This window comes from Oncorhynchus masou, chromosome 30 (assembly GCF_036934945.1).
Source record: "Oncorhynchus masou masou isolate Uvic2021 chromosome 30, UVic_Omas_1.1, whole genome shotgun sequence".
Lineage (NCBI taxonomy): Eukaryota > Metazoa > Chordata > Actinopteri > Salmoniformes > Salmonidae > Oncorhynchus > Oncorhynchus masou.
The window spans coordinates 36,668,957-36,693,349 of NC_088241.1; the positions used below are offsets into that span (position 1 = coordinate 36,668,957).

General features: G+C 41.1%; 1 protein-coding gene across 2 annotated transcripts; it reads left to right on the forward strand.

Annotated features, from left to right (window-relative positions):
- Positions 1 to 724: 724 nt before the first annotated feature.
- Positions 725 to 10,003, forward strand: LOC135522594 (insulin-induced gene 1 protein-like). 2 transcript variants are annotated; one of them, XM_064949015.1, is made up of 6 exons: positions 725 to 1,061; positions 1,299 to 1,648; positions 2,513 to 2,637; positions 3,114 to 3,280; positions 5,960 to 6,059; positions 8,030 to 10,003. In XM_064949015.1, exons 2-6 carry the CDS (start codon positions 1,315 to 1,317, stop codon positions 8,057 to 8,059), a joined length of 756 nt encoding a protein of 251 aa, XP_064805087.1. In that variant the 5' UTR covers positions 725 to 1,061; positions 1,299 to 1,314; the 3' UTR covers positions 8,060 to 10,003. The 2 variants fall into 2 exon arrangements, with proteins under 2 accessions (XP_064805087.1, XP_064805088.1); XM_064949016.1 differs by lacking the exons at positions 725 to 1,061; positions 1,299 to 1,648 and adding an exon at positions 2,149 to 2,317.
- Positions 10,004 to 24,393: the final 14,390 nt, after the last annotated feature.

Genomic DNA, 24,393 nt, shown 5'->3' on the forward strand with positions numbered 1-24,393 from the left:
CAACTGAAATGTGTCTTCCGCATTTAACCCAACCCCTTTGAAGCATAATGAAGTCTGTGCGCGTGCATGCAGGCATGTAGCATGTATGTATCGAAAGATGCCGGTGTGCCATACAGTATTTGTTTATCTACACATCACCTGATGCATGTGGATTGTGTAACCACTCAGAATACTAGGCCACATCACACCTGCAAAACATGTTTCCTTGTTGTTGTTAGTTTCAGTACCTAGAGACCTGGGGGTTATCCAATCATTGACTCCCTCTGGTGATGTTATCAATGTCCTTTAGCTGGGTTGGGCTGGGTCGACAGTCAATGGCTGAAGCTCTCCTGTTGACTCGGTTTTCACCAACCTGCCTGGAAGGTGTCTGCTTGAGTGGCACCCGCCAGAATTAAATAGTTTATGTTATGTTGGGTATGGACTTTAAGAACTATCAAACTAGGCCTGCCTGTTGAAACATATACAATTGCTCAAAAACGAGTAGTCAGTAAGCTATTTAAAATATTTGGGTTGGACAGAGTTAATGTTATGGGCCCAGGATAGCACAGCTGGTCTGGCATTTTTATCGGTAAGATAATAGGCCTACAGTAGACAAATGTATGCCTTGCTGCATCGGAATGACTTTTGAATAAGTTTTAGTTTTCAATTGGAAGTTCGCTCAGTTTATTTTAAATGATCACTGGTTTGCGTATCCCACTCAACCTTCCACGACTGCATGAACGTGCGCCAGACTCGTGTGACGTCGTTTGTCCAGAACGGTGGGGTGGCGTCGCGTCATATCGTTCGCCTAGCTCCCATTGGCCGACGCGACTCACCCGACACAGCTTGTGGCTGTTTTCTGCAGAGGAAGCCTGTCTCTGGTATGAGGTCTGCGCTCAGGAATGAAATAGCAGCTTTTTTTTCTGCCTCTCCCCCCCAAAAACGATGATGTGACCTAACTACGTGATAACTGTCTGAGCAGTAAGAGAGCAGCACAACTCACAGCTTCATCATTGTCGAGGTGCGAATGAACATAGTCGGCTGTCGCTAGATCATACACTTAGAACGTCTGGACATCCAAGGTAAGAAGACATCAATTAATTATTCTTTGCTATTGTCCATTGATAATCATTGTAGTGGTTAAACAGTTTGAGTAAGACATGATCTACAAAGGCCAGACTAGACACCACTTTTATTTGATATCTAGCGCAGTGGTGATATTGAAACATTGTTGTCAGTGTTAATTTAGATGAGATACAATGTATTGATGCATATCTGTGTTAGCTATGATGCATTAACGCATCTTTGTTTTTTTCCAGCACTCTTAAGTGCCAAATGCCAAGACTAGAAGAACACTGTTGGAGTCGCTCCTGTGCATCTAGAGTGGAATCTAAGACTTTTTCTGGGGGAAACTGGGTCGCATCGAGAGCTGAAGAAATGATGTCCATTGTCACAACAGTGCTCAGCAATGCATATGGATCGCTGCACAGTGTGCGAGCAGCACACTTGATCAGGCGGGGTCTCGTACTTTTCACCGTGGGAGTAGTGCTTGCGTTGGTGCTCAACTTGCTGCAGTTACAAAGAAATGTGACTTTGTTTCCCGAGGAGGTGATGGCAACTTTGTTTTCATCAGCGTGGTGGATACCCCCTTGCTGCGGCACGGCAGCTGGTGAGTTGTCACTTTTAAACCTATACCCTGACTTAATGAGGTTGCTATATGTATTTATTTTTAATAAAATTAATGGGAATTGGGCTTTTATGGGGGGTGGAATGGGGATAGTCTGCTTGTATGTTTCATGATACCATTATATGCAGGCAGCTAACTACAGCCTGAGCTACATAATAATTTACCGCGTATTCCATCATTGTTAATGTTCTATATATGAATTGAGTAAGTGTTCTCTCAGCCATAATAAGCGTTTTGTCTGGTGGAAACATACATTATTATTTATATTGCCCTCCAATATTCCAATAGGCTTCACTAGAAACAGCCGGACATGGAGGGTCATTGGGGTTGTGCTTCTTTTTCATTGGCTGCTTTCATAACGGGCGAGCTGTGGAGGTGGTCCATAATTGGCTGCTGCCTCGAACATGCCACTACAGAAAAAGAGAAACAAGGAAGTCGTATGCAGTCAGAATTTAAATAAATAATTTTCACCACCAACCCCTCCCCCATGCTGTTGAGAAGTAGGCTAGTGATTCATGCAACAACAACAACATCACAAACGTTACAATTCAATTGGGAGACAATGATCTAACGTTTTTATTTTAGTGATACAATGTTCGAGACGTGTCTTCTCACGTTAGGTTACGGACATGGTTGTGCAAGGACTGATAGGTGAGAAATTGTGCCAGAAAGTAGAAAGCGATCTTGTCGTTTGTTGTAGTTTCTGTCTATTTTTATCCCAAATTGAAACTCAAAAGAAATGCACCATTTTCAAGACCATCGAAGCACATGAGTCACATGAGTCATTCAGTTTGATTTGTATATATGCTGTTCAGTGAGGTACTAACTCAACTGTATTTTCTGCAGCTGTTGTTGGCCTGCTATACCCCTGCATCGACAGCCATCTAGGAGAGCCCCACAAGTTCAAGAGGGAATGGGCTAGTGTCATGAGATGCATTGCAGTGTTCGTTGGCATCAACCATGCCAGTGCTGTATCCTTTCTAAACATCAACAACTTCACAATGTGCCCACTCTCATGTTGGCTACCTCCAATCTAGAAAAGGATGGATGCATATTTACACCAAAGTAATTTTATCACATCGAGCATAAACAAGGATGATGGTCTACTAAATGTGTAACATATTCATAATTGAGTTGCATTTTATGATTATTTTGATATATTATATTGTCATTGTGCTACTTCTACAGCCCCGAAGGCAATTCATCTAGTGTCAGTGAGATGGTGGGTTGAATTCCCCACTGCATTCCTGCATTCCTAACAATCAAACAAATACTATATATATATATATATATATATATGAGGGATTTTTCTTTTTTTACTGAAGAGATACTTAGAGAGGATGACCTTGGAGAAAGATAGTGAAAGGTTGTGTCAAAGGGTACTAGGCCCGGATTCGAGCCTACGCAAGCAAATACTGTCTTTGTCCTTAACTGCTCCGTTTCACAGAAACTACACTTTGCCAATAATGCCCAGCTGTCCCTGACCCTGGCTGCCCTGTCTCTGGGACTGTGGTGGATGTTTGATCGCTCGAGGAGTGGCTTCGGCCTGGGCATCGGGACGGCATTCCTTGCCACCGTTATCACACAGCTGCTGGTCTACAACGGCGTCTATCAGTAAGTCAAGTCGTGCTTTTGTTTGACCACGTTGCACTGAGAAGTTAAGCCCATGCTGTATACCCCAATGCATTTTGAACTTGAATGCTTAAAGAGTAAGTTGAACTAAAAGTCAATGAAAAGTCATTATTACTTAAAATGTTTGTGGTACTGACTCAACTAAATGACAAGTCACTTAAACATTAATAAAAAATGTAAATGATAAATTTACTTTTTACCCAGCATGCTCTACTGCAGGTTGATTTTGACTTGATTAATCTTCTGCTACACAAAGATAAATATCATACATTTTTCTAAATTAATCCTATAATTTAGTTCGATTTTTATGCACCCGTTGCTGAAATGGTTGTTCCGGTTTAAATGGTTTACACGGAACCCAAACCGGCTGCGCATGTGCGCCATTGTGCATAAATGTATTTTGTCCCCCCACACCAAACGCGATTACGACACGCAGGTTAAAATATCTGAGCAAACTCTGAACCAATTACATTAATTTGGGGACAGGTCGAAAAGCATTAAACCTTTATGGCAATTTAGCTAGTTAGCTTGCACTTGCTAGCTAATTTGTCATATTTAGCTAGCTTGCTGTTGCTAGCTAATTTGTCCTTGGATATTAACATTGAGTTGTTATTTTACCTGAAATGCACAAGGTCCTCTACTCTGACAATTAATCCACACATAAAACGGTCAACCGAGTCGTTTCTATTCATCTCTCCTCCTTCTAGGCTTTTTCTTCTCTTGACTTTATATTGCGATTGGCAACTTTTATAAATTAGGTGCATTACCGCCACCGACATCAGTCATCTATCAATCACCCACGTGGGTATAACCAATGAGGAGATGGCATGTGGGTACCAATGAGGAGATGGGAGAGGCAGGACTTGCAGCGCGATCTGCGTCGGAAATAGAACTGACTTCCATTTTAGCAACGCAGACGCTCGTTGGCCCACGCGAGCAGTGTGGGAGCAATAATTGAATAATATAGATTTCTAAATTTATTTTCCAACGCTCGTGCATGCGAGTGGTGTAGTTGGCCTGTTAGGCAGTGTCCTCACTCCTAACCCTGGCAGTTATTATGTATGAAGGTTATGGGTGAATAACATTGTTAACTGTTGGATATTGTAACTCTTGCTGGATTCCAATATGAATTACACCTCACTTTTTGTAGGGTTTTTTGTAATATACACATTTAAAAATGTTTGGCCCATCCACCCCTCTTCGGAGGACAAAAAAACAAACATTTTACAGCTTTTTCTTTTGTTGTATTTATACACACATTTGACATACATTGCACTTTTATTTTTCTACTACAGTAGTTACATAGCAAGAATAAAGTAATTTGATATACATTACCTCTGGATAGATGACTGAAAACCCTATGTATAAGTACTAACTATTAGAGAACATGAGCTTTTAAACCCATCCCTCAGCTACTCTCAATCCATCCCACCTATCCCTGTAAACTGCCCTCTTATGATTTCCATGGGCCATATATTTTTCAACTGTTTATTTTTCAATTATGCATCACTTCGCAAGCCAACAAAATGTGACTTGCAGGTAGGGTTGCACCAAAAAATCCCGGTTGGAAGATTCATGGAAGTCCTCCAACCAAGAATGTTTTTAAATCTGGGAATTGGGGAAAGTTAATCAAATGTTGCTACCCTACATGAAAGCCTGATGTGGCCTGTAAACCATGAGTTTCAGGCCACTGTATTAGGTTTAAGCGAGGCCTTATGAGAAATCTAATGTCATAAAGAGTTTTAATTATAATAATCACCTAGGAACTCTCTGTCACTAACAAATACAGCCATGTGTGGTAACTCTATAATTCACTCAAATGCAAAGCACACTGAGATTATATTGGAGGCGTAATGACAACTAATTGGGGTTAACCGTGCTGACAAACTGTCAAAAATGCATTCGCAAGATATATGATAATAATAAGATTCATTTAGGATAAAAAATTTTTAAATCCAAAGTGACTTACAGTACTGCAAGACTACTTTTTGTTGTTGTGCCTCAGTGGGAATAGAAGCCATATTGCCGACGTTGCGAGTGCCATGCTCTGCCAACTGAGCTGCACAGGACCATATTATGATATTATGGTATTATTACTTGCCTTAACGTTTTAGTACAGCCAGTGAATAAAATAAGACATAGGTGGGGGTTTTTTAGGAAATATTTCCCTTGTGATTGATGTATTATTAAAGTGTGCTTTCTGGAACTGGTCTCAGTCACCTGATTCCATCAAAGAGGATCTGATAGATAAGGCATGAAAATGAAAGCAATTATTTTTTGGTGATACGGATTCCCCCATGCCTCTACACCCAATTATTGGCCCTCCTACCTGCCTCTGTGGCACCTCCTCAAAAACATCATGGGGAGAGGGACCACTGTTGCTTCAGTGAGGGGCTTACAAAGAGCTGTGTTCAAAAGGCCTTGCAGCTTCTGTTGACTGAAGGGAAGAGAGAGATGAAATTGAGAGGGAGAGGATTTTATATTTCCTCATTAAACTTTAATAATGCTGCCTTCCCCCCTTTTGAGATCTGTCTTTGAAACTGTGTTTAAGTTGCCATTCCTGTTTTATGGCTAGTCTCTATGTGTCTTATTTGGTGCTGGATTTGACTATTGGGGCAGATATTTAATTTAATCGGATGTATTTTTCTCCCTCTCTTGTAGATACACGTATCCAGACTTTCTGTATGTGCGCTCTTGGCTTCCATGCATATTCTTCTCAGGAGGAGTGACTGTGGGGAATATAGGACGCCAGCTAGCCATGGTAAGCCCTGTCCCCTATTTTCTTAGTCAAATTCTGCTGATTTGTTAGCACAGGAACACATTGAGACGGCACCTTGACATGTTCGTGCGGTACAAACTTTTGTGAGAGAAAAAGCCTGACGCAACACAATGTTGGCTATAATGCCTTCATCCAGTGTACGCCCGAAGTCTGAACCTTATTCTGTGTACAGTTCTTCACAGTCACGTCCATTATACAGTTTGATTCAATTAAAGTGTGAAAACAGCATGTTGTTTTGTTTTTCGCAGTAGCGAGCCAGTCTTCTAGCGAGTCCTAGAGCCAAATGTACCAAAGGGTCATTTCCTGCTTGTTGTTTTTCAGTGATGGTGTTTGAAATGTTGGCACAAGCCCTTGCTTGCTCTTTCTTTTATTTTTCTCTCATTCTGTTTCACTCTCTCTCTCTCTCTCTCTCTCTCTCTCTGAGATGGATTAAGTCTGTTTACCTTTCATTCAGTCTTTTAGAGTTGCCTTTTTAAATGCTTTCAAACTTGCATCTTGTGTTTCTCAACAAAGCAGCCAGCTTGTGTGTGGCAGGAACACGTTAGCACTAGAGTTCAGTCAACTGGGTTGCATTCGCTAGAAAGAAAATGGACTGAAACAGTGAGGGACTGCAAATAATTGTTCAATATTAAACGTTTTGATACAGTGTGCACTAATGAATATGACCATTATTATTGTAGCTGATGGCTGATGATCTTTGAAATGCAAGAGAAAGGCCACAATGTATTATTCCGGTTTAGGCACAATTTAGATGTTGGCCACTAGATGGCAGCAGTGTATGTGAAAAGCTTTAGACTGATGCAATGAACCATTGCATTTCTGTTCAATATGTTGTATCAAGTCTGCCCAAATGTGCCTAATTGGTTTTATTGATATATTTTCAAATTCATAACTGTGCATTGTCCTCAAACAATAGCATGTACAATAGACTGTAATAGATTAACAAGAATGTAAGCTTTCTGCCCATATCAGATATGTCTATATCCTGGGAAATGTTCTTGTTACTTCCAACCTTATGCTAATCACATTAGCGCATGTTAGCTCAATCATCCCACGGGGGAGGGGGGACGATGACACCGATCCCGTAGAGGGGCCATTTAAGAAAGAGTTGTGGTTAGGACTTACACAGCGAGACGGCATTTTTAGTGATGTGTTAATTTGAGATTTTGTTCATCATACAGTATCAAATCAGGCCAGCGATTGAACTGTTGAGAAGCTAACTCAAGTTCTTTTTAGTTTTCTGGCTGTTTTTTTTTTTTTTTTTTTGTGCTTCCAGAAGTTTGAAATGACTGAAATATTGCCCTAACAGCATTGAAAGCGCTTTTCCTGTAATCCTTCATCACTAGCCTGTAACTTGTTATGGAGACAGTTATATAACTGGTTATGTAGCTTTATCTCTCTTTGTGGTTGTTGTCATGTACGTCATTTTGTCTGTAAATGTTGGTTTAATGTTGTCTTTAGCGCTCTTGAATGCAATAACAATTCCTATATAAGACCAAATAAATTAACTGAGCCACTGCTCTAAGTTCTGGGATGTACATTTATTTTCTGGTATGTTCTACATATGCTTAACATGTGACTTGGGGCTCTGAAGGAAGGTTCTAAATCAAGAGAAATGGGAAAAGTGAGAGGGAGAACTCTCTAGACACATATACCTTTTAAGGGGGTTAAGGGATGCCTTGAGGAAGGGGTATCACATTTTACTGTAACCCCAACGTCAGATAATCTTCTCACAGTTGTACTTATACATAGGACACCATGATCCACTGTATAATAGCCCTATAGTCTACTGTCAAGAACTGTAGAACTCAGCCTTTGGTTAAAGTCATCAATAATGGTCTTCTCCAATACCCATTGTGGGTGTTACCACTGTAGGAAGATGTCTGTTGTTTGCTGATATTGAGCATGATATATGAACATGGGCTTTCCTCTCTCTCTCTCTCTCCCTTCAGGGTGGTGTCGAGAAACTCCACAACGACTGAACAGAGATCAGCTGAAGAGGGGAAAGAAGGAAGACTGACAATATGGAGAACAGGCGTAACAGAACTGAGTCTGCCATCATGGGGAGAGACAGTTTGAAAGAAAAGAGACTTATTATTTTTTTACTCCTTTTCTGTGTGTTATAACAAAGAGCTAGCAAGAACACCCTTGACCTAACGTGCCATGACTTCTGCACCTCTTGGTGGCCAAAATAACTTACAGTATTAGGCTAGCAGTTGCCGCAATGCTATCTCTATTAGGAGCCATATAGCATTATTCCAGAAGATAGTCGCAAAAGCTATCCCTGTTAGGGTTCATATAGCATTAGGCTAGCAGTTAGACACTAGGCTATACCTGTTTGGTTCCAAATAACATTGTGTTAGCAGTTAGCTGCTAGGCTATCCCTGTTTTGGTCCATATAGCATTAGGCTAGCAGTTAGCCGCTAGGCTATACCTGTTTGGGTCCATATAGCATTAGGCTATATGGCCTAATGATATAGCATTAGGCTATATAGACACTAGCTCCTCCCTCACTATGGCAGGACAGTATTTGCCCTTCCAATTCTTCAAAATGAAAAGTTAACTTGTTTCAGCTTTACAGTGTAAGAGTGAACTATTAGCTTTTTGCAGGTGCGTGTGGATTTGTGCAGGTCTGTTATGGCTGAGTACAAAATGACCATAAAAGGGAAACGTTTAGAGCTGTGCAATAATGTCTGACACTCACAGAGACGGCGACCAACAGTATGTCACCGATGACATGTATTGTGTTCCCAATATTGTAATTAACCAAGAGAAATATTTATCTGAGAAATTAGAATGCCAACACCTATAACCCCAAACCAAATATACATGAGATCACAGATGATGTGAATGTGGAATGTACCATGATACTCCACTAAGTAAGCATATTCATGGTTTCAGTGAAATCAGTAATATTAACAAAAAGGCACCTGAATGTAATCGGGTGTGAAAGCTCACCTCTTGGCTGACTTTGTGGATATGGTGTGCAACCTGGAGGTGACCTATGACCCCTCAAATGAATCGCTGATTTCCAATTTAGAATTTTCTAGACTTGGCATTAAAGTTTATGATCATACATTAAGAGAAGGAGACAGGACATTTTTACTATGGCCTGCGGATTTGCAATCTGTGATTGCCTTTGTATTATAGAATTGAGTGCTTTTGTCACTACTATACCAGTTCAATTTTATTGTACATAATTATATATTGCTTCCATGTATAGTCACTTCCCTATATAATCAGAAAGGTATTACCACACTATACCAATTCAGTTCAATAGTTGGGGGCTAAAGGAATAAAAGTGCAATCACATATACCTGAGCTGACTATTCTTATTTATTATTTATGACAATAGTTAAGAGGTGAGACTCCATGGAATCATATGCAGTGTGGATATTAAAAAGGAGCATCAAATAAGCAATAACAGCAGCTTTTGTAAAAACAAAAATTGTCTAAGATTACTTGCATTCTTCGACTGTATACCAATGACTATTCTCTCCATGAGGAGAAGAAGAAAAAATATTGTGTCAAACTGTTTCTCCTAGTAGTTAAAACATTATTAAATGGGAATACAGATTATAATGTTTTTATATTTTGTTATGTATAGATCACAGCGGCATTGGTTGGTACGCCTGGTTCGGTGTGAATCTTTGCTCAATTTCAGGGGTTTGTCCCAAATGGCACCCTATTCTTTATACAGTGGACTACTTTTGATCAGGGGCCCTGGTCAAAAGTAGTGCACTATATAGGGAATAGGGTTCCATTTAGGATGTAATCCAGGTGTGCTGCTGGGAGAAAAGGAAGCTTTATTATTGGGGTGTTTAAAACACCTATTATTTCAATGTGTAGAGTGTGAGTGTGTTTTCAGCTTGTATCATTTTTATTACCTTGAATCCAAGTGGAAAATAAAAAGGAACTCCTAATGACATGTGTGTATCTACATTGAGTCTACATAGTTCTGCCACACATCTTAGCAGAATGAAACCATACAGATACAAGATTTGTGTACACATTTTCAGCCCAATGCATGAAGTGTTTGTATGAGAGTTTACCCCTCTGGTAAGTTTGCCATCTGAAAATGTAATCGATACAAACATATAAGGTATGCAAATGAGACATAACAAAAACATAGATGCTATTTTATTCTGAATTTTGATAACTAATAAGTTGTTTTATTCTGTCTTGGAAAATACAGAAGGTAGAGTGGAGATAGTCTGTGTCCAAAAGGTTACCATATATTAGGCATGGGCAACTGGTGGCCTGTCCCTCTGGTGGCCTGTGGATCCATTTCCACCCTCTGAAAAAAAAATTCAGGTCATAGTCGTGGTCTTAAATTACTGTTAAGAGTTAGAATAGTAGAATACACAAGGTGCCATTTAGAAATTTGGTTGTGCATCAGCACCTCTGTCAGTGTTTTGTGAAACAAACAAGAAATAAGACAACAAAAAAGAACTTGAGCGTGCATAACTATTCACCCCCCCACCACCCAAAGTCAATACTTTGTAGAGCCACCTTTTGCAGCAATTACAGCTGCAAGTCTCTTGGGGCATGTCTCTATAAACTTTGGCACATCTAGCCACTGGGATTTTTTTGCCCATTCTTCAAGGCAAAACTGCTCCAGCTCCTTCAAGTTGGATGGGTTCCGCTGGTGTACAGCAATCTTTAAGTCATACCACAGATTCTCAATTGGATTGAGGTCTGGGCTTTGACTCTGCCATTCCAAGACATTTAGATGTTTCCCCTTAAACCACTTGTGTTGCTTTAGCAGTATGCTTAGAGTCATTGTCCTCCTGGAAGGTGAACCTCCGTTCCAGTCTAAAATCTCTGGAAGACTGAAACAGGTTTCACTCAAGATTTTTCCTGTATTTAGCTCCATCCATCATTCTTTCAATTCTAACCAGTTTCCCAGTCCCAGCCGATGAAAAACATCCTCACAGCATGATGCTGCCACAACCATGTATGTGTGTATATATATGTGTGTGTATATATGTATGTATGTATGTATAGTGGGGCAAAAAAGTATTTAGTCAGCCACCAATTGTGCAAGTTCTCCCACTTAAAAAGATGAGAGAGACCTGTAATTTTCATCATAGGTACACTTCAACTATGACAGACAAAATGAGGAAAAAAAATCCAGAAAATCACATTGTAGGATTTTTAATGAATTTATTTGCAAATTATGGTGGAAAATAAGTATTTGGTCAATAACAAAAGTTTATCTCAATACTTTGTTATATACCCTTTGTTGGCAATGACAGAGGTCAAACGTTTTCTGTAAGTCTTCACAAGGTTTTCACACACTGTTGCTGGTATTTTGGCCCATTCCTCCATGCAGATCTCCTCTAGAGCAGTGATGTTTTGGGGCTGTTGCTGGGCAACACAGACTTTCAACTCCCTCCAAAGATTTTCTACGGGGTTGAGATCTGGAGACTGGCTAGGCCACTCCAGGACCTTGAAATACTTCTTACAAAGCCACTCCTTCTCTGCCCGTGCGGTGTGTTTGGGATCATTATCATGCTGAAAGACCCAGCCACATTTCATCTTGAATGCCCTTGCTGATGGAAGGAGGTTTTCACTCAAAATCTCATGATACATGGCCCCATTCATTCTTTCCTTTACACAGATCAATCGTCCTGTTCCCTTTGCAGAAAAACAGCCCCAAAGCATGATGTGTCCACCCCCATGCTTCACAGTAGGTATGGTGTTCTTTGGATGCAACTCAGCATTCTTTGTCCACCAAACACGACGAGTTGAGTTTTTACCAAAAAGTTATATTTCGGTTTCATCTGACCATATGACATTCTCCCAATCTTCTTCTGGATCATCCAAATGCTCTCTAGCAAACTTCAGACGGGCATGGACATGTACTGGCTTAAGCAGGGGGACACGTCTGGCACGGCAGGATTTGAGTCCCTGGCGGCGTAGTGTGTTACCGATGGTAGGCTTTGTTACTTTGGTCCCAGCTCTCTGCAGGTCATTCACTAGGTCCCCCCGTGTGGTTCTGGGATTTTTGCTCACCGTTCTTGTGATCATTTTGACCCCACAGGGTGAGATCTTGCGTGGAGCTCCAGATCGAGGGAGATTATCAGTGTTCTTGTATGTCTTCCATTTCCTAATAATTGCTCCCACAGTTGAATTCTTCAAACCAAGCTGCTTACCTATTGCAGATTCAGTCTTCCAGCCTGGTGCAGGTCTACAATTTTGTTTCTGGTGTCCTTTGACAGCTCTTTGGTCTTGGCCATAGTGCAGTTTGGAGTGTGACTGTTTGAGGTTGTGGACAGGTGTCTTTTATACTGATAACAAGTTCAAACAGGTGCCATTAATACAGGTAACGAGTGGAGGACAGAGGAGCCTCTGAGAAATCTTGCTTATTTTCCACCATAATTTGCAAATAAATTCATAAAAAATCCTACAATGTGATTTTCTGGATTTTTTTTCTCATTTTGTCTGTCATAGTTGAAGTGTACCTATGATGAAAATTACAGGCCTCTCTCATCATTTTAAGTGGGAGAACTTGCACAATTGGTGGCTGACTAAATACTTTTTTGCCCCACTGTATGTATGGGGCGGCAGGTAGCTTAGTGGTTAGAGTGTTGGGCCAGTAACCAAAAGGTTGCTGGATCAAATCCCTGAGCTGACAAGGTAAAAAATCTGTCGTTCTGCCCCTGAGCAAGGCACTGTTTCCCGGGTGCCGTGGATGTTGGTTAAGGCAGCCCCAGAAGGCATTCAGTTGTACAACTGACTAGGTATCCCCATTTCCCTATAGCCTAATTGAAGAGATTATTATGGATAATAGAGCGAGATTGTTTTTATTTGTCAAAGGCAGCCAAATATACCCTCTATATTTATTGGAAAGGAGCATCGCCTTGCTCTTTCACCACCCTGTGAAGATCATCGTAATTTATTTAATCTGTAGCCTAATAAACTGTATGCTTTCCCGAGATGTAGTGGGAAGACCATACAACATGTCATCGTGTGATTCCAAGGCGAGGTTGCGGAATACAATGGTGAAGTCAGCCACTGGTCTGGCCCCTTGGCAGATGTTGAACAGTTGGCTGGCCACTTCTCGTCCGTCGACTGGGTGGTCGAAGACTCGTTGCAGCTCGGTAGTGAAGGCTAATACGGAGCTGCAGGTTGGTGGTCCCACATCACCGTTGCCCACGCCAGGGCCTTGACCGAGAGTAGAGAGATGTATGTGATCATGGCCCGATCGGTGTGGAATGATGAGGACTGCAGCTCAAACACCAGAGAGCACTGAGTGAGGAACCCCTTGCATCCTCCCGGGTGGCCATCATAATGCTCAGGGGCTGGGATCTTGGGTTCCCGGTGCAGGTTCCCTGGAGGAACTACGGTGACGTCTGTACCACTTGGCGATGAGATTTGGACATTGGCTCCTCCTGTGTTGAGGTTGGACTGTGGTTGGAGGGAGTCGGTAAGTGCCCGAAGGGTCTCTAATATTTGGGAGAGTTGTTCTTGCTGCCATCGCAGCAGTGCTCCTTGGTGGGTTACAATGTTCTTGATCTGGGTGACATCTGTTGGGTCCATGTTTAGGCAGAAGCTTGCTGGGATGTGGTGAGGTTGGAACCAGGTGCAGAGAAGAGACCAGACAATGAATCAGCGGTTAAGGATAAACATAAATACTTTACTGAGAAATGCTAGCCAAAAGATCACAGTACACTCGAAAAACAACAACCATTAAGTCTAGAAAACTCACTCAGGAAACAAACGCACACAGTAAACAGTTCAAGCTTCTGCAAAGGAAACCAGAAAATGCACCTCTTTTAACAGGGAAATCATAATGTTATTAGTGTCAGTAATGTATATAGGGCGGTCTCTGCCACCCTCTAGTGACAGGTGGAACCTGGAATACAGATGAAAACTCTCTTGGTAAATAGTGTGGTCTACAGTTTATCAAGAGATACTCTACCTCAGGTGAGCAAAATCTCAAGACTTCCTTAATATTAGATTTCGTGAGCCAGCTGTTATTTACAAATAGACACAGACCACTACCCCTTGTCTTACCGGAGGCAGCTGTACTATCTTGCCGATGGACCGAAAACCCAGCCAGATGTATGTTATCCATGTCGTTGTTCAGCCACGACTCGGTGAAACATAAGATATTACAGTTTTTAATGTCCGGTTGGTATGATAGTCTTGATCAGAGCTCATCCATTTTGTTATCCAAAGATTGCACGTTGGCTAATAGGACTGATGGTAGAGGGGGATTGCCATCGGATCCTTACAAGGCACCCCAACCTATGTTCCCGATGTCTCTGTCTCTTCTTCATGTGAATGACAGGGATTTGGGTCTTGTTGGGTGTCTGAAATAAATCCTTTACGTCCGACTCGTTAAAGAGAAAATCTTCGTCCAGTACGAGATGAGTAATCGCTGTTCTGATATCCAGAAGCTGGGTTCGGTCATAAGAGACTGTGATTTTTACCTGATTTATTTGATATTAATGGTTAACAATTGATATTTAACTAATAATAATACATTTCTGTCCTACTAATGCTGTGTTTTTATGGTCTCCACTCTAGTTCCCTGCAGCTAATCTGGGCGTATGGTCACTAGAGATGGCTTGAGCTGACAAATTAGTGAAAGACTACATTACATCAAATCAAATCGAATTTTATTTGTCACATACACATGGTTAGCAGATGTTAATGTGAGTGTAGCGAAATGCTTGTGCTTCTAGTTCCGACAATGCAGTAATAACCAACAAGTAATCTAACTAACAATTCCAAATCTACTGTCTTATACACACAAGTGTAAGGGGATAAAGAATATGTACATAAAGATATATGAATGAGTGATGGTACAGAGCAGCATAGGCAAGATACAGTAGATGGTATCGAGTACAGTATATACATATGAGATGAGTATGTAAACAAAGTGGCATAGTTAAAGTGGCTAGTGATACATGTATTACATAAAGATGCAGTAGATGATATAGAGTACAGTATATACGTATACATATGAGATGAATAATGTAGGGTATGTAAACATTATATTAGGTAGCATTGTTTAAAGTGGCTAGTGATATATTTTACATCATTTGCCATCAATTCCCATTATTAAAGTGGCTGGAGTTGAGTCAGTGTGTTGGCAGAGCCTGGAAGAGTTTAGAACAGTCCCTCATTGTCTCAAAATCATCCTTGCATCTGGGAGACTAAGCCAGGGTGGGGTTAAGATAACCCCCCCCCCCCCTGTGCAGATGACCACAGGATAAACCCAAAGTGGTTTATGGTGCCCCCAATCTGCCATGGGAGGGGTGGAACCAGCCATGACTAAGCATTCTTTGTGTCAGCTCTATAAGAAACCGCATTGTCTGTAAAGGTTAGGGTACTCGGCCCAAGTCAAGAGTGTTGGGTTGACTAGTCTCATTATTGCAATAATTAATCGATATTGAATAAAGATGATTGTTTGAAGAAATGACAGTCTCTCTCACTTGAATAGAATGTTCCACCACAAGACGGTGGCAGAAACATTATGTACAAAGTAAGTTCAAAATAACGCGAAAAACACACACAATAGCACAATTGGTTAGGAGCCCGTAAAAAGGCAGCCATCTCTTTATCTTAATATGGCAGAAGCAATTGGGCCTGGGAAGAGTAGGGATTAAAATATTTTTTTGTGGCCCTCACCCCATCAATGTTGCCCATCCCTGTGTTATGTAGTGCAATATATAGGGAATAGGGTGTAATTTGGGACACATACTACGAATAGCTCCCATGGTGCTGCCCTTCAACCTTTACTTGCTAAGCTGATGCTTAAGTGTAATAACAGCTCCTGAGTAACCCAGTGAGTCATCTCTATCTCTGGATGTGCAAGGGCAAGGAGTATTAAAGGGACAAACTATAGCATAGTTAGAGTATTATAAGGACAAACTGTAGTATTATAGAGGAAGAAGAATACTTTGTCCATCATTCAGAGAATGTATTTCTTCTCTTCCCATTCTAACTCAATCTGGCATTGAACTCCACATTTGTTTACAAGACTGGATGACAATAATTATTCCTGCCACTTAATTACTATGTGTCAAGATGGCTTCCACAAACAATGGTTTCCAAAAGTGCTGGGGCATCAGCGCTCGATTAGCCTGGATTGTTATTGTTGTGTCTGCGGCAGGGGAAGCTGAATAGAGAAGGACAGTCTTTTGTCTGAGGCCCCTGTGACAGGCTCGACTACCATTATAATGTACTCAGCTTTTTTCCCCCTTTTCTCTCACTCCCTGTCAACCCTCCCCCTCGCTGAACTTATATACCCCTGCCTGTCACTAGGATCACTATCATAAGAGGGGGAGCACCCCCTCCCCAATCTGCTCCCCCCTCCTGACACGCCTTTCTAGAGAGCAGTCTTCTATTTATACCTAGCAGGGGACTGACAGTTAACCTTTTGCACTGGGGACATTTCTGGGAGTGAGGCCAATTTTCAGGCCGGATTCAGCCCTCGTTCTGAGAGCGTTGCGTCTCTCCCGACAGGGCAGCGAACCAGCGCCACACGCCACGGCTACGTTTCCCCTCTTAATGTCTCCTCCTCCACTCAGTCAGAATAATTGGCGTGGCGTCAACCCTTTTCATTTCCACCCAGGGCTGACTGAAGGACTCCAATAGACAACCGCTCTCTGCCAACACAAATCTCTCTCTCTCCCTTTCCTCTGCCTCTCTCTCCCCCCTCTGTATCACATCCTTCTCTCATACATTAGCAGTTAGAAAACAACAAAGGTCCTGATACAGTGCCCTGAGGGCCAACTTAACCCAACACTTGACAGTTGGGCTGTACGTAGTATGGTACAATATTATTCTCCATCCACCTCAAGTGAAGTCAAAGCCAACCGCATGTTAACATGTCAGTGTGTGCCAGAGAGCCTTACTGTGCTAGTTCTAATAATTGTGAGTGTGATATCATTTTGTACCTGTTTATATACAGTACACAGGACCATAGCTACATATAAGGAGAGAAAGATCCGGATCTAGTAAAAAAAAATGTTTAGGAACTCACTCGGGGTCTCAACTTGTTACAATACAACTTGGTAGTGCATCAGCAGTTTTCCTCTTGTTATATGTTACTCACTGACAGTCACTCAATTAGCCCATGTCAGTAGAAATGTATTGGAAAATTAGTCCATCTATACTTGTAGCATTCATGACCAAATTATCGACTGGGCACGCAGGGCACATGCACAGGGGCACTGACCTCCAGGGGAACCCCCTTTGATTTTCTTATTTACTCTCACTGAGATATATTAACATGGCATAAATCATGGCAAAATGTCTAGAATTGCAGGAAATTTGTTTTAAAATGAATTCATAATTTATTATTAAACGTTTATGGCACTTTTCATTACATGCAGAATCTCAAAGCACATGTTAAGCAAAATAAACAAGAAGTCATGAAATATAGGCTACAACAGTAGCTAGATCATCTAGAGCAAGTCTGTTTGAGTGCTTCTTGAAACCTCCATCATGAGAGGATCTGGAACCTCATAACTAGATGGTCAGTGGAGGTGTTGGTCAGGTCAGCATGTCCAAGAGCAGGTAGGCAGGCAGCCTGATGTCATCTGGTCGTCTCCGCCGTCTGCCGATTCTCTGTATTGGGACTCTGATTAAGTTTTAGCTCGCCACATACTACACCCCACCCCGTACTTCAGAAGATGCATAGCCTCCTCTTGGGTCACCGTTGGTGAAAGAAAAGAAAAAAAGTCAGTAGGTGTAATTCAAATGAAAACATACACCATCTAGCTAGCATTAGCTAGCTTGTTGAAGACACTGATTTTCATCAATTTACAGGCAGGAATCCAATTCATGATATAAAGACTTGATCTGCACTCATTTAGCTATTGAAAAATAAACCATTTATCAAACTACTTATATAAAAACTATTAAATATGTACAGAATTTACTCTCTGCCTAGGCTGCCACTAGGCGCCATGGGAATTTCTCCCTACCCCATGGCAAAATGTGTCGATTTGCAAGACAATTGCTGTAAAACTGCGACAACAAAAGTTCTGTAAAGCAAACTTATTTGGTTACCTTTTGTTAATAAAATACTTTTTCTGCTAACAGATCGCTCTGTAAGTATTCAATTATAGTTTTTAATCCCAGTGCTGCATTAATGTGAACGAATGTGTAGCTGTTAATTGTATAGCTAATTGGCTATGTGTTTGTAGATTGACTGAGTTGAATCAAGCTTACAGCAACTGATGTGTAACGGCTGTCCTCTTCGTATGAGGAGGAGTAGGATGGATCGGACCAATATGCAGCGTGGTAAGTGTCCATATTTATTAAACTCAGAACACTAAGACCAAAATAACAACACTAGACCACCACAAAACAGTTCTGCCTGGTACAGAGACAGAAAACAACTACCCACACCCATAGTGGGAAAACAGGCTGCCTCAGTATGGTTCTCAATCGACGATTGCCAGCTGCCTCTGATTGGGAACCATACCAGGCCAAACACATAGAAATACAAAACCTAGACTACAAAACCTAGAATGCCCACCCCAACTCACACCCTGACCAAACTAAAACAGAGATATAAAAAAGGAACTAAGGTCAGGACGTGACATGATGTGACAATGGCCAGTGTAATTTTTGCTTGTTTTTGCAATTTTCCAAATAGCATTTAGGGTTTTTTAAATTGTATAGAAATGCAGTAAAAGAGCTTTAACTTTATAGAAATTTCTCAGAACACACTAAAACTCAAAAGTAGTGCTCTATGTAGGGAACAGGGTGCCATTAGGGATGCAGAGACAGTTTTCTCGACAGGACAGATTCTCCACAGGGGTAGATAGTCATCTTCTGAGAGATTTGGCAAACGCTGCCTATTTAATCTGAAATCCAGACAGGATCCCTAGACAGTCCAGCAGGGGTTGGTGAATTCATTCTATGTATCAACCTGAAACTGGGACGTACCCACCCCACAGCCATATCTAATTCAACTGGGTTACTGGATAGATCAACACACTTCCCCCTGTAAAGGACATTTTGTTTATGGTTGTTAGCAGGTCAAACCACCATGAAGACCTTTGGGATGTTATGTTGACATTGGACAAACACATCGAGTTACAACTTTCATGCCAGTAGATGTTATGCAAAGCAGAAAGATTTTATGATTTGAAGGATGGTATAACAGCAAAGCAGAACAAAACATATAGGTTATATTATGAATAGATTCTGAAAAGAGGCATTGCTTCATATTTAGGCTAAAGTATATTTGTGGTGCAGTGGGGAAGCTGATGCTCTTTGAGTGTGTGTGTGTTTTGTGTGTGTGTGCGTGTGTGTGTGTGTTTTGCCCGTGGCACACTAGAGTGGCTGTGCCCCCTCACCTGGAGTTGGCTCAGCAGGTGTGGGGCCCGGCAGTAGGGCCTTAGCTGTCTCTCCCCTACCATCTCTCTGCAGGGGCCTCTGTACAACAGAGCATGGCCCGGGGACTGCTGTCAGCCCGCTCAGCTTGTGATACACATATAACTCTCCCAGGCCCTGTCATATACACTGACAGCCCTCTTTGATATGCTTCTCAGTGCTCCCTCTCTCTCTGTAAGCTGTAAGTGCTTCTAACTGACACTAGTCCCGCTAGATGGGAGTTTTTCTCCAAATTAATTTTTTGATGTTTTCAAATTAAAGGGGTGTATTCGTGGCCTAAGGTTTAAAAAATTGAGATGAAGACATTTCTCCCTCTGCTCTGGGAAAAGCAGACCATTAAATGTGTGTGTGAGAGAGCGCAGTGGCCTATGCTCCCTTAATTTGCAAAAGACAATAACAATTCAGTGGTGATTGCTTTGGTTACCACCAGATGACAGTATTTATCCTGTTTGCCTGGACATCATAGACTTGGAGGCTGTGGATATACTAGTGGTAAGACTGATAATATCAACAAATGTCTTGGCTGGAGAAAGTACAAGGAGTGTTTCTCTATACTGACTCAACAAATAGTTGGTGGGGTTGATTACAACTTGGACAAGAAAGACTGAATTGTTTCTTTGTTGTGTGATAAGACATTAGCCCAAACACACACACACACACACACACACACACACACACACACAGACAGACAGACAGACAGACAGACAGACAGACAGACAGACAGACAGACAGACAGACAGACAGACAGACAGACAGACAGAGACAGACAGACAGACAGACAGACAGACAGACAGACAGACAGACAGACAGACAGACAGACAGACAGACAGACAGACAGACAGACAGACAACATTTATATTGGACATGTTATCCTTTATCACATGCCGGTAGTTTTTTTAATTCAATACAATTAGCTTACATTAGGATGGAGCCTAGGCCTTCAAATATACATAGTTGGATTGCATCATATCACCTTTCAATATTATTTATCAGCAAATATAAAACCATTTATTCTTGAATATCAGTGTCATTTAGTAATATGCACAGGTGTGGTAGTTGTATGAATTATTCACAATGCAAGTCTACTCAGAAAAAAACATCAGCTTTAACGCAATATTAGCTTCACAGTGAAATACCACTACTTGGCTATGAATAATTCTTCAACAGTCAGTAAAATATCTTATTTAGCTATCTCAAAAAAGAGTAGCCTGTATGCATGCAAGCTTACCTGTCATGTCCCCAATGATGGAGCGGCAGGCCAAGCAATATACGAGAGGAAGACCCTATACCGTAGGATAATTATTCTGGTTCGATGCCAACTTAATTCATTAACAGGTACTGATTCTGTTGCTTGTTGTCTTGTTATTTGTGTCACGTATTTCCATTTTGGAATAGTTGTTCACCGAATTACTAACACTAGTTGCTCACGCTGCCACAGTAACTCTGGCCTATATGGCTTTGGTCAGACCACACACTAAGAAAAGAGGGTTCCGTAAGGGTCCTTTGGGAACGGCGATGGTTCTATGTGGAATCATAATGAACCCTTTGAGTCCTTCAATGGTTGCTTGCAGTTCAAAACCAAGTTATTTCCTCTTTTGGTGATCATTGAAATGTAGGGGAGTCGGCTCATTCAAATATTCTGGGACATGGTTTGCTAACAGCTCTGTTTGTGCAACCTTAAGTTAGAATGTCATTCCAGTTTATCTAATCTGTTGAGTTATGCGATTAAAAGTTAAATACAACTATGGCCAGTGACAATGTCTTGTGAAAGACACACGTAAGGCCTTTTGTCAATTGAGAGCTGTCGTCTAACTCAATGGTTCTAAATTCTCTCCTCAGGGACCCCCAGCTGTTCCCGGAGCTAGTACACCTAATTCAACTTGTTAATTAACATAATAACGCCTAAGGAATTTTAACAATATAATATGGATAACCAGAACGGTAACCCTGTATGGTTCTTCAAAACATCTACAAGGAAGATTAAGGAAGGTTCTTAATAGAACCATTCTCCATTAAAGGTTCTATGAAGAACCATAAAAAAGGGTTATACTGTATATAGCCCCAAAAAGGGTTGTAACCATAGCAGAACCCTTTTTTGGTGGATCTTTATATAATCCTTGGAAAGGTTTCTTTATAGCACCATACAGGTTCCATTTAGAACCTTATGAAAAGGTTATAAACAGCACCAAAAAGGGATCCACTACAGTTAGAAGCCAAATAAACCTTATTTGGCACTATATAGAACAATTGTTTTTTTTGTGAGCAGGTCTTGGTCAAAAATAGTGCATTATGTAGGGAATAGGGTGCTATTTGAGAGGCTACCAAGAGCAGAGTCACTCCTGTCCTGCCTCGCTCGCTCAGTCCCCTCTCTCCTTACCTGTTTGTGTCAGCATGGAGTAATGTACTACAGTGGATGCCACAAAGGAGCTCACTGAGCTGGCCGCAAATGGACTCCATCTTAGGTCAAATTACCTCACAGCCCATTCAAATGGTGTCATTAATGTTGTACCCTCTCTAATCTTCCACACATTCTTCTTAATGTGATACACACTTTGCGACAACTGCTGACGTAAAAAGGGCTTCATCAAATAAGTGTGATTGATATCTGATCCACTCTGACAGTTTTCACTATTCATTCATTTAATTTGGTGACTGTCAACAGTGTTGTAGTTGACTTATGGTGGTCAATGACCCTTAGAACTTGAATAGACCAGTGCGGAGGCCAATTCAGTATAATACTACACCTACTGTATAAACGTCTGGTTGCAATATCACAACAGCAGAGCTAATAGAACTAAAAAGAGTAAAACATCTGAAAATATACCATGGTATAAGCAGAAAATTAACATCTAAGCATTTAAAGTATGATGAATACACTGAGTGTCCAAAACATCAGGACCACATTCCTAATATTGAGTTGCACCCCCCTTTGCCTTCAGAACAGCCACAATTCTTCAGGGCCTGGACTCTACGAAGTGTCGAAGCGTTCCACAGGGATGCGGGCTGATGATGACGCCAATGCGTCCCAAAGTTGTGTCAAGTTGGCTGGATGTCCTTTGGGTGGTGGACCATTCTTGATACACATGGGAAACTGTTGAGTGTGAAAAACCCAGCAGCTTTGAAGTTCTTGACACACTCAAAACGGTGTGCCTGGCACTTACTACCATACCCAGTTCAAAGGGACTTAAATTGTTTGTCTTTCCCATTCACCCTCTGAATGGCACACATACACAATCCATGTCTCAATTGTCTCAAGGCTTAAAAATCCTTCTTAAACCTGTCTCCTCCCCTTCGGCTACACTGATTGAAGTTTATTTAATAGATTACATCAATAAGGGATCATAGCTTTCACCTGGATTCACCTGGTCAGTCTATGTCATGGAAAGAGCAAGTGTTCCTAATGTTTTGTACACTCAGTGTATATAACAACTTTATAATTAAGTGGAACCCTCAAGCAAGTGCTGTGAGCATACAAATATGTGAGAATATACCACAAGAAAGGCAGTGATAGAAGTGAATAGAATATAATTGTAAATATCTTCCATGTATTTTAACTCAACATATCCCTTACAATTGGAATATGAAAGAAAACATGCATAAATGGAGATGAGGCGCTTTCTTTGCCTGCTCTGCCGATTATCCCATATACTGTATGCTGCTTCTGACGTTTTCTCTTCCCGCTACTGGACAATCACGCGTTGACGTTATAAAACCTCAGGTGATGCCACATGATGCATCTCATCCAAACAAATCCTTTCCAGTGCAAATGAAACACAAAGCACACACGCACATGTCATATTACAACACAAGCTCACATTCAATTCCTGCATATATGTACAGTGCTGCATATTACTGTGCGGATTAGCGTCTGGTAAACCGGCCCAGCATATTACAACCTAATGACGTTGAAACGTGGCGCTGCATTGGTAAATAGAATTCATCAATATGCGCCTTATCGTTGCGGGGTTTTGAATAATCGATGCTCAGACAATGATATTAATGTAAATATCATCCACAAAAGGCATTAAATATCATTCACCCCCCAAAAAGTGCAAACACAATTATATCATGGCATAGGGCTTCCACGCTCAAAACAAATAAGACATGTACAAAATACATTTACAACAAAAAAGGACAATATATGGATTCATAATTGAGTGATACTTTATTGGTCAGTGATATAACGAACACACGCTCGGCAAGCATGCACCAGTGCAGAAAGTTTGGTACTAATTTATTTGCCATGTGTAATGGATTAGAAATCTCATTCGGGTGAAAAACACCACTAAAAAGTTTCTACAAGTTTCAGAATTACTTCAGCACCGATTGTGTTAGTAACAAAACCTTCACAATGGTTTATTTTTGGCAACTAACCTTCAATCCCATCTCTACCTTTTCATGAATTTCTTAGAAACAATTTAGGTCAACGTGTATTATTTGTAAAACATGTATGTTGTGCTCTTAAGAAGTTAAGCCCTGTAAAGCTTTTTGAGTTATAGTTCGTTTAAAGTGTGACATATGGTATTAACATATGCAACACATGTCAAATTCAAGATTAGTATATGCTACCGAGTTTATCACCTGCAAAATCAGACGGATTAGGCATATATTATTATCACGAAAATCATCTTTAAAGTCACTCAAGAGTTATAAATCAGACAATAATAATAATAATCTCACCTCTGTCTGACACCAGTGTAATGAAACATCGTTGTGAAATGAGGTCATTTACGAATAACACCTGTCGATGTAAAAGTCACCATCACCGCATTTCACCGTTGGGGGTAAAAACACTTCGGGTGGAGAGAGGGGTGAAAGGTGCGTCATCGAGCAATGTGCTTTCATGAGATCCTGCAGCACCATTTCGGTCAGTTAAAACTGGGGACAGTGCAGGGGCATGATGCCACACAAGAAGGGGGTTCGAATAGCCTCTCATAACGACTGACCT

Coding starts and splice junctions, on each gene's coding strand:
- LOC135522594 (XM_064949015.1), top strand. CDS start 1,315: ATGCCAAGACTAGAAGAACACTGTTGGAGTCGCTCCTGTGCATCTAGA. Junction 2,638..3,113: donor GCATCAACCATGCCAGTGCT/GTATCCTTTCTA, acceptor TCCGTTTCACAG/AAACTACACTTTGCCAATAA. Junction 3,281..5,959: donor GTCTACAACGGCGTCTATCA/GTAAGTCAAGTC, acceptor CCTCTCTTGTAG/ATACACGTATCCAGACTTTC.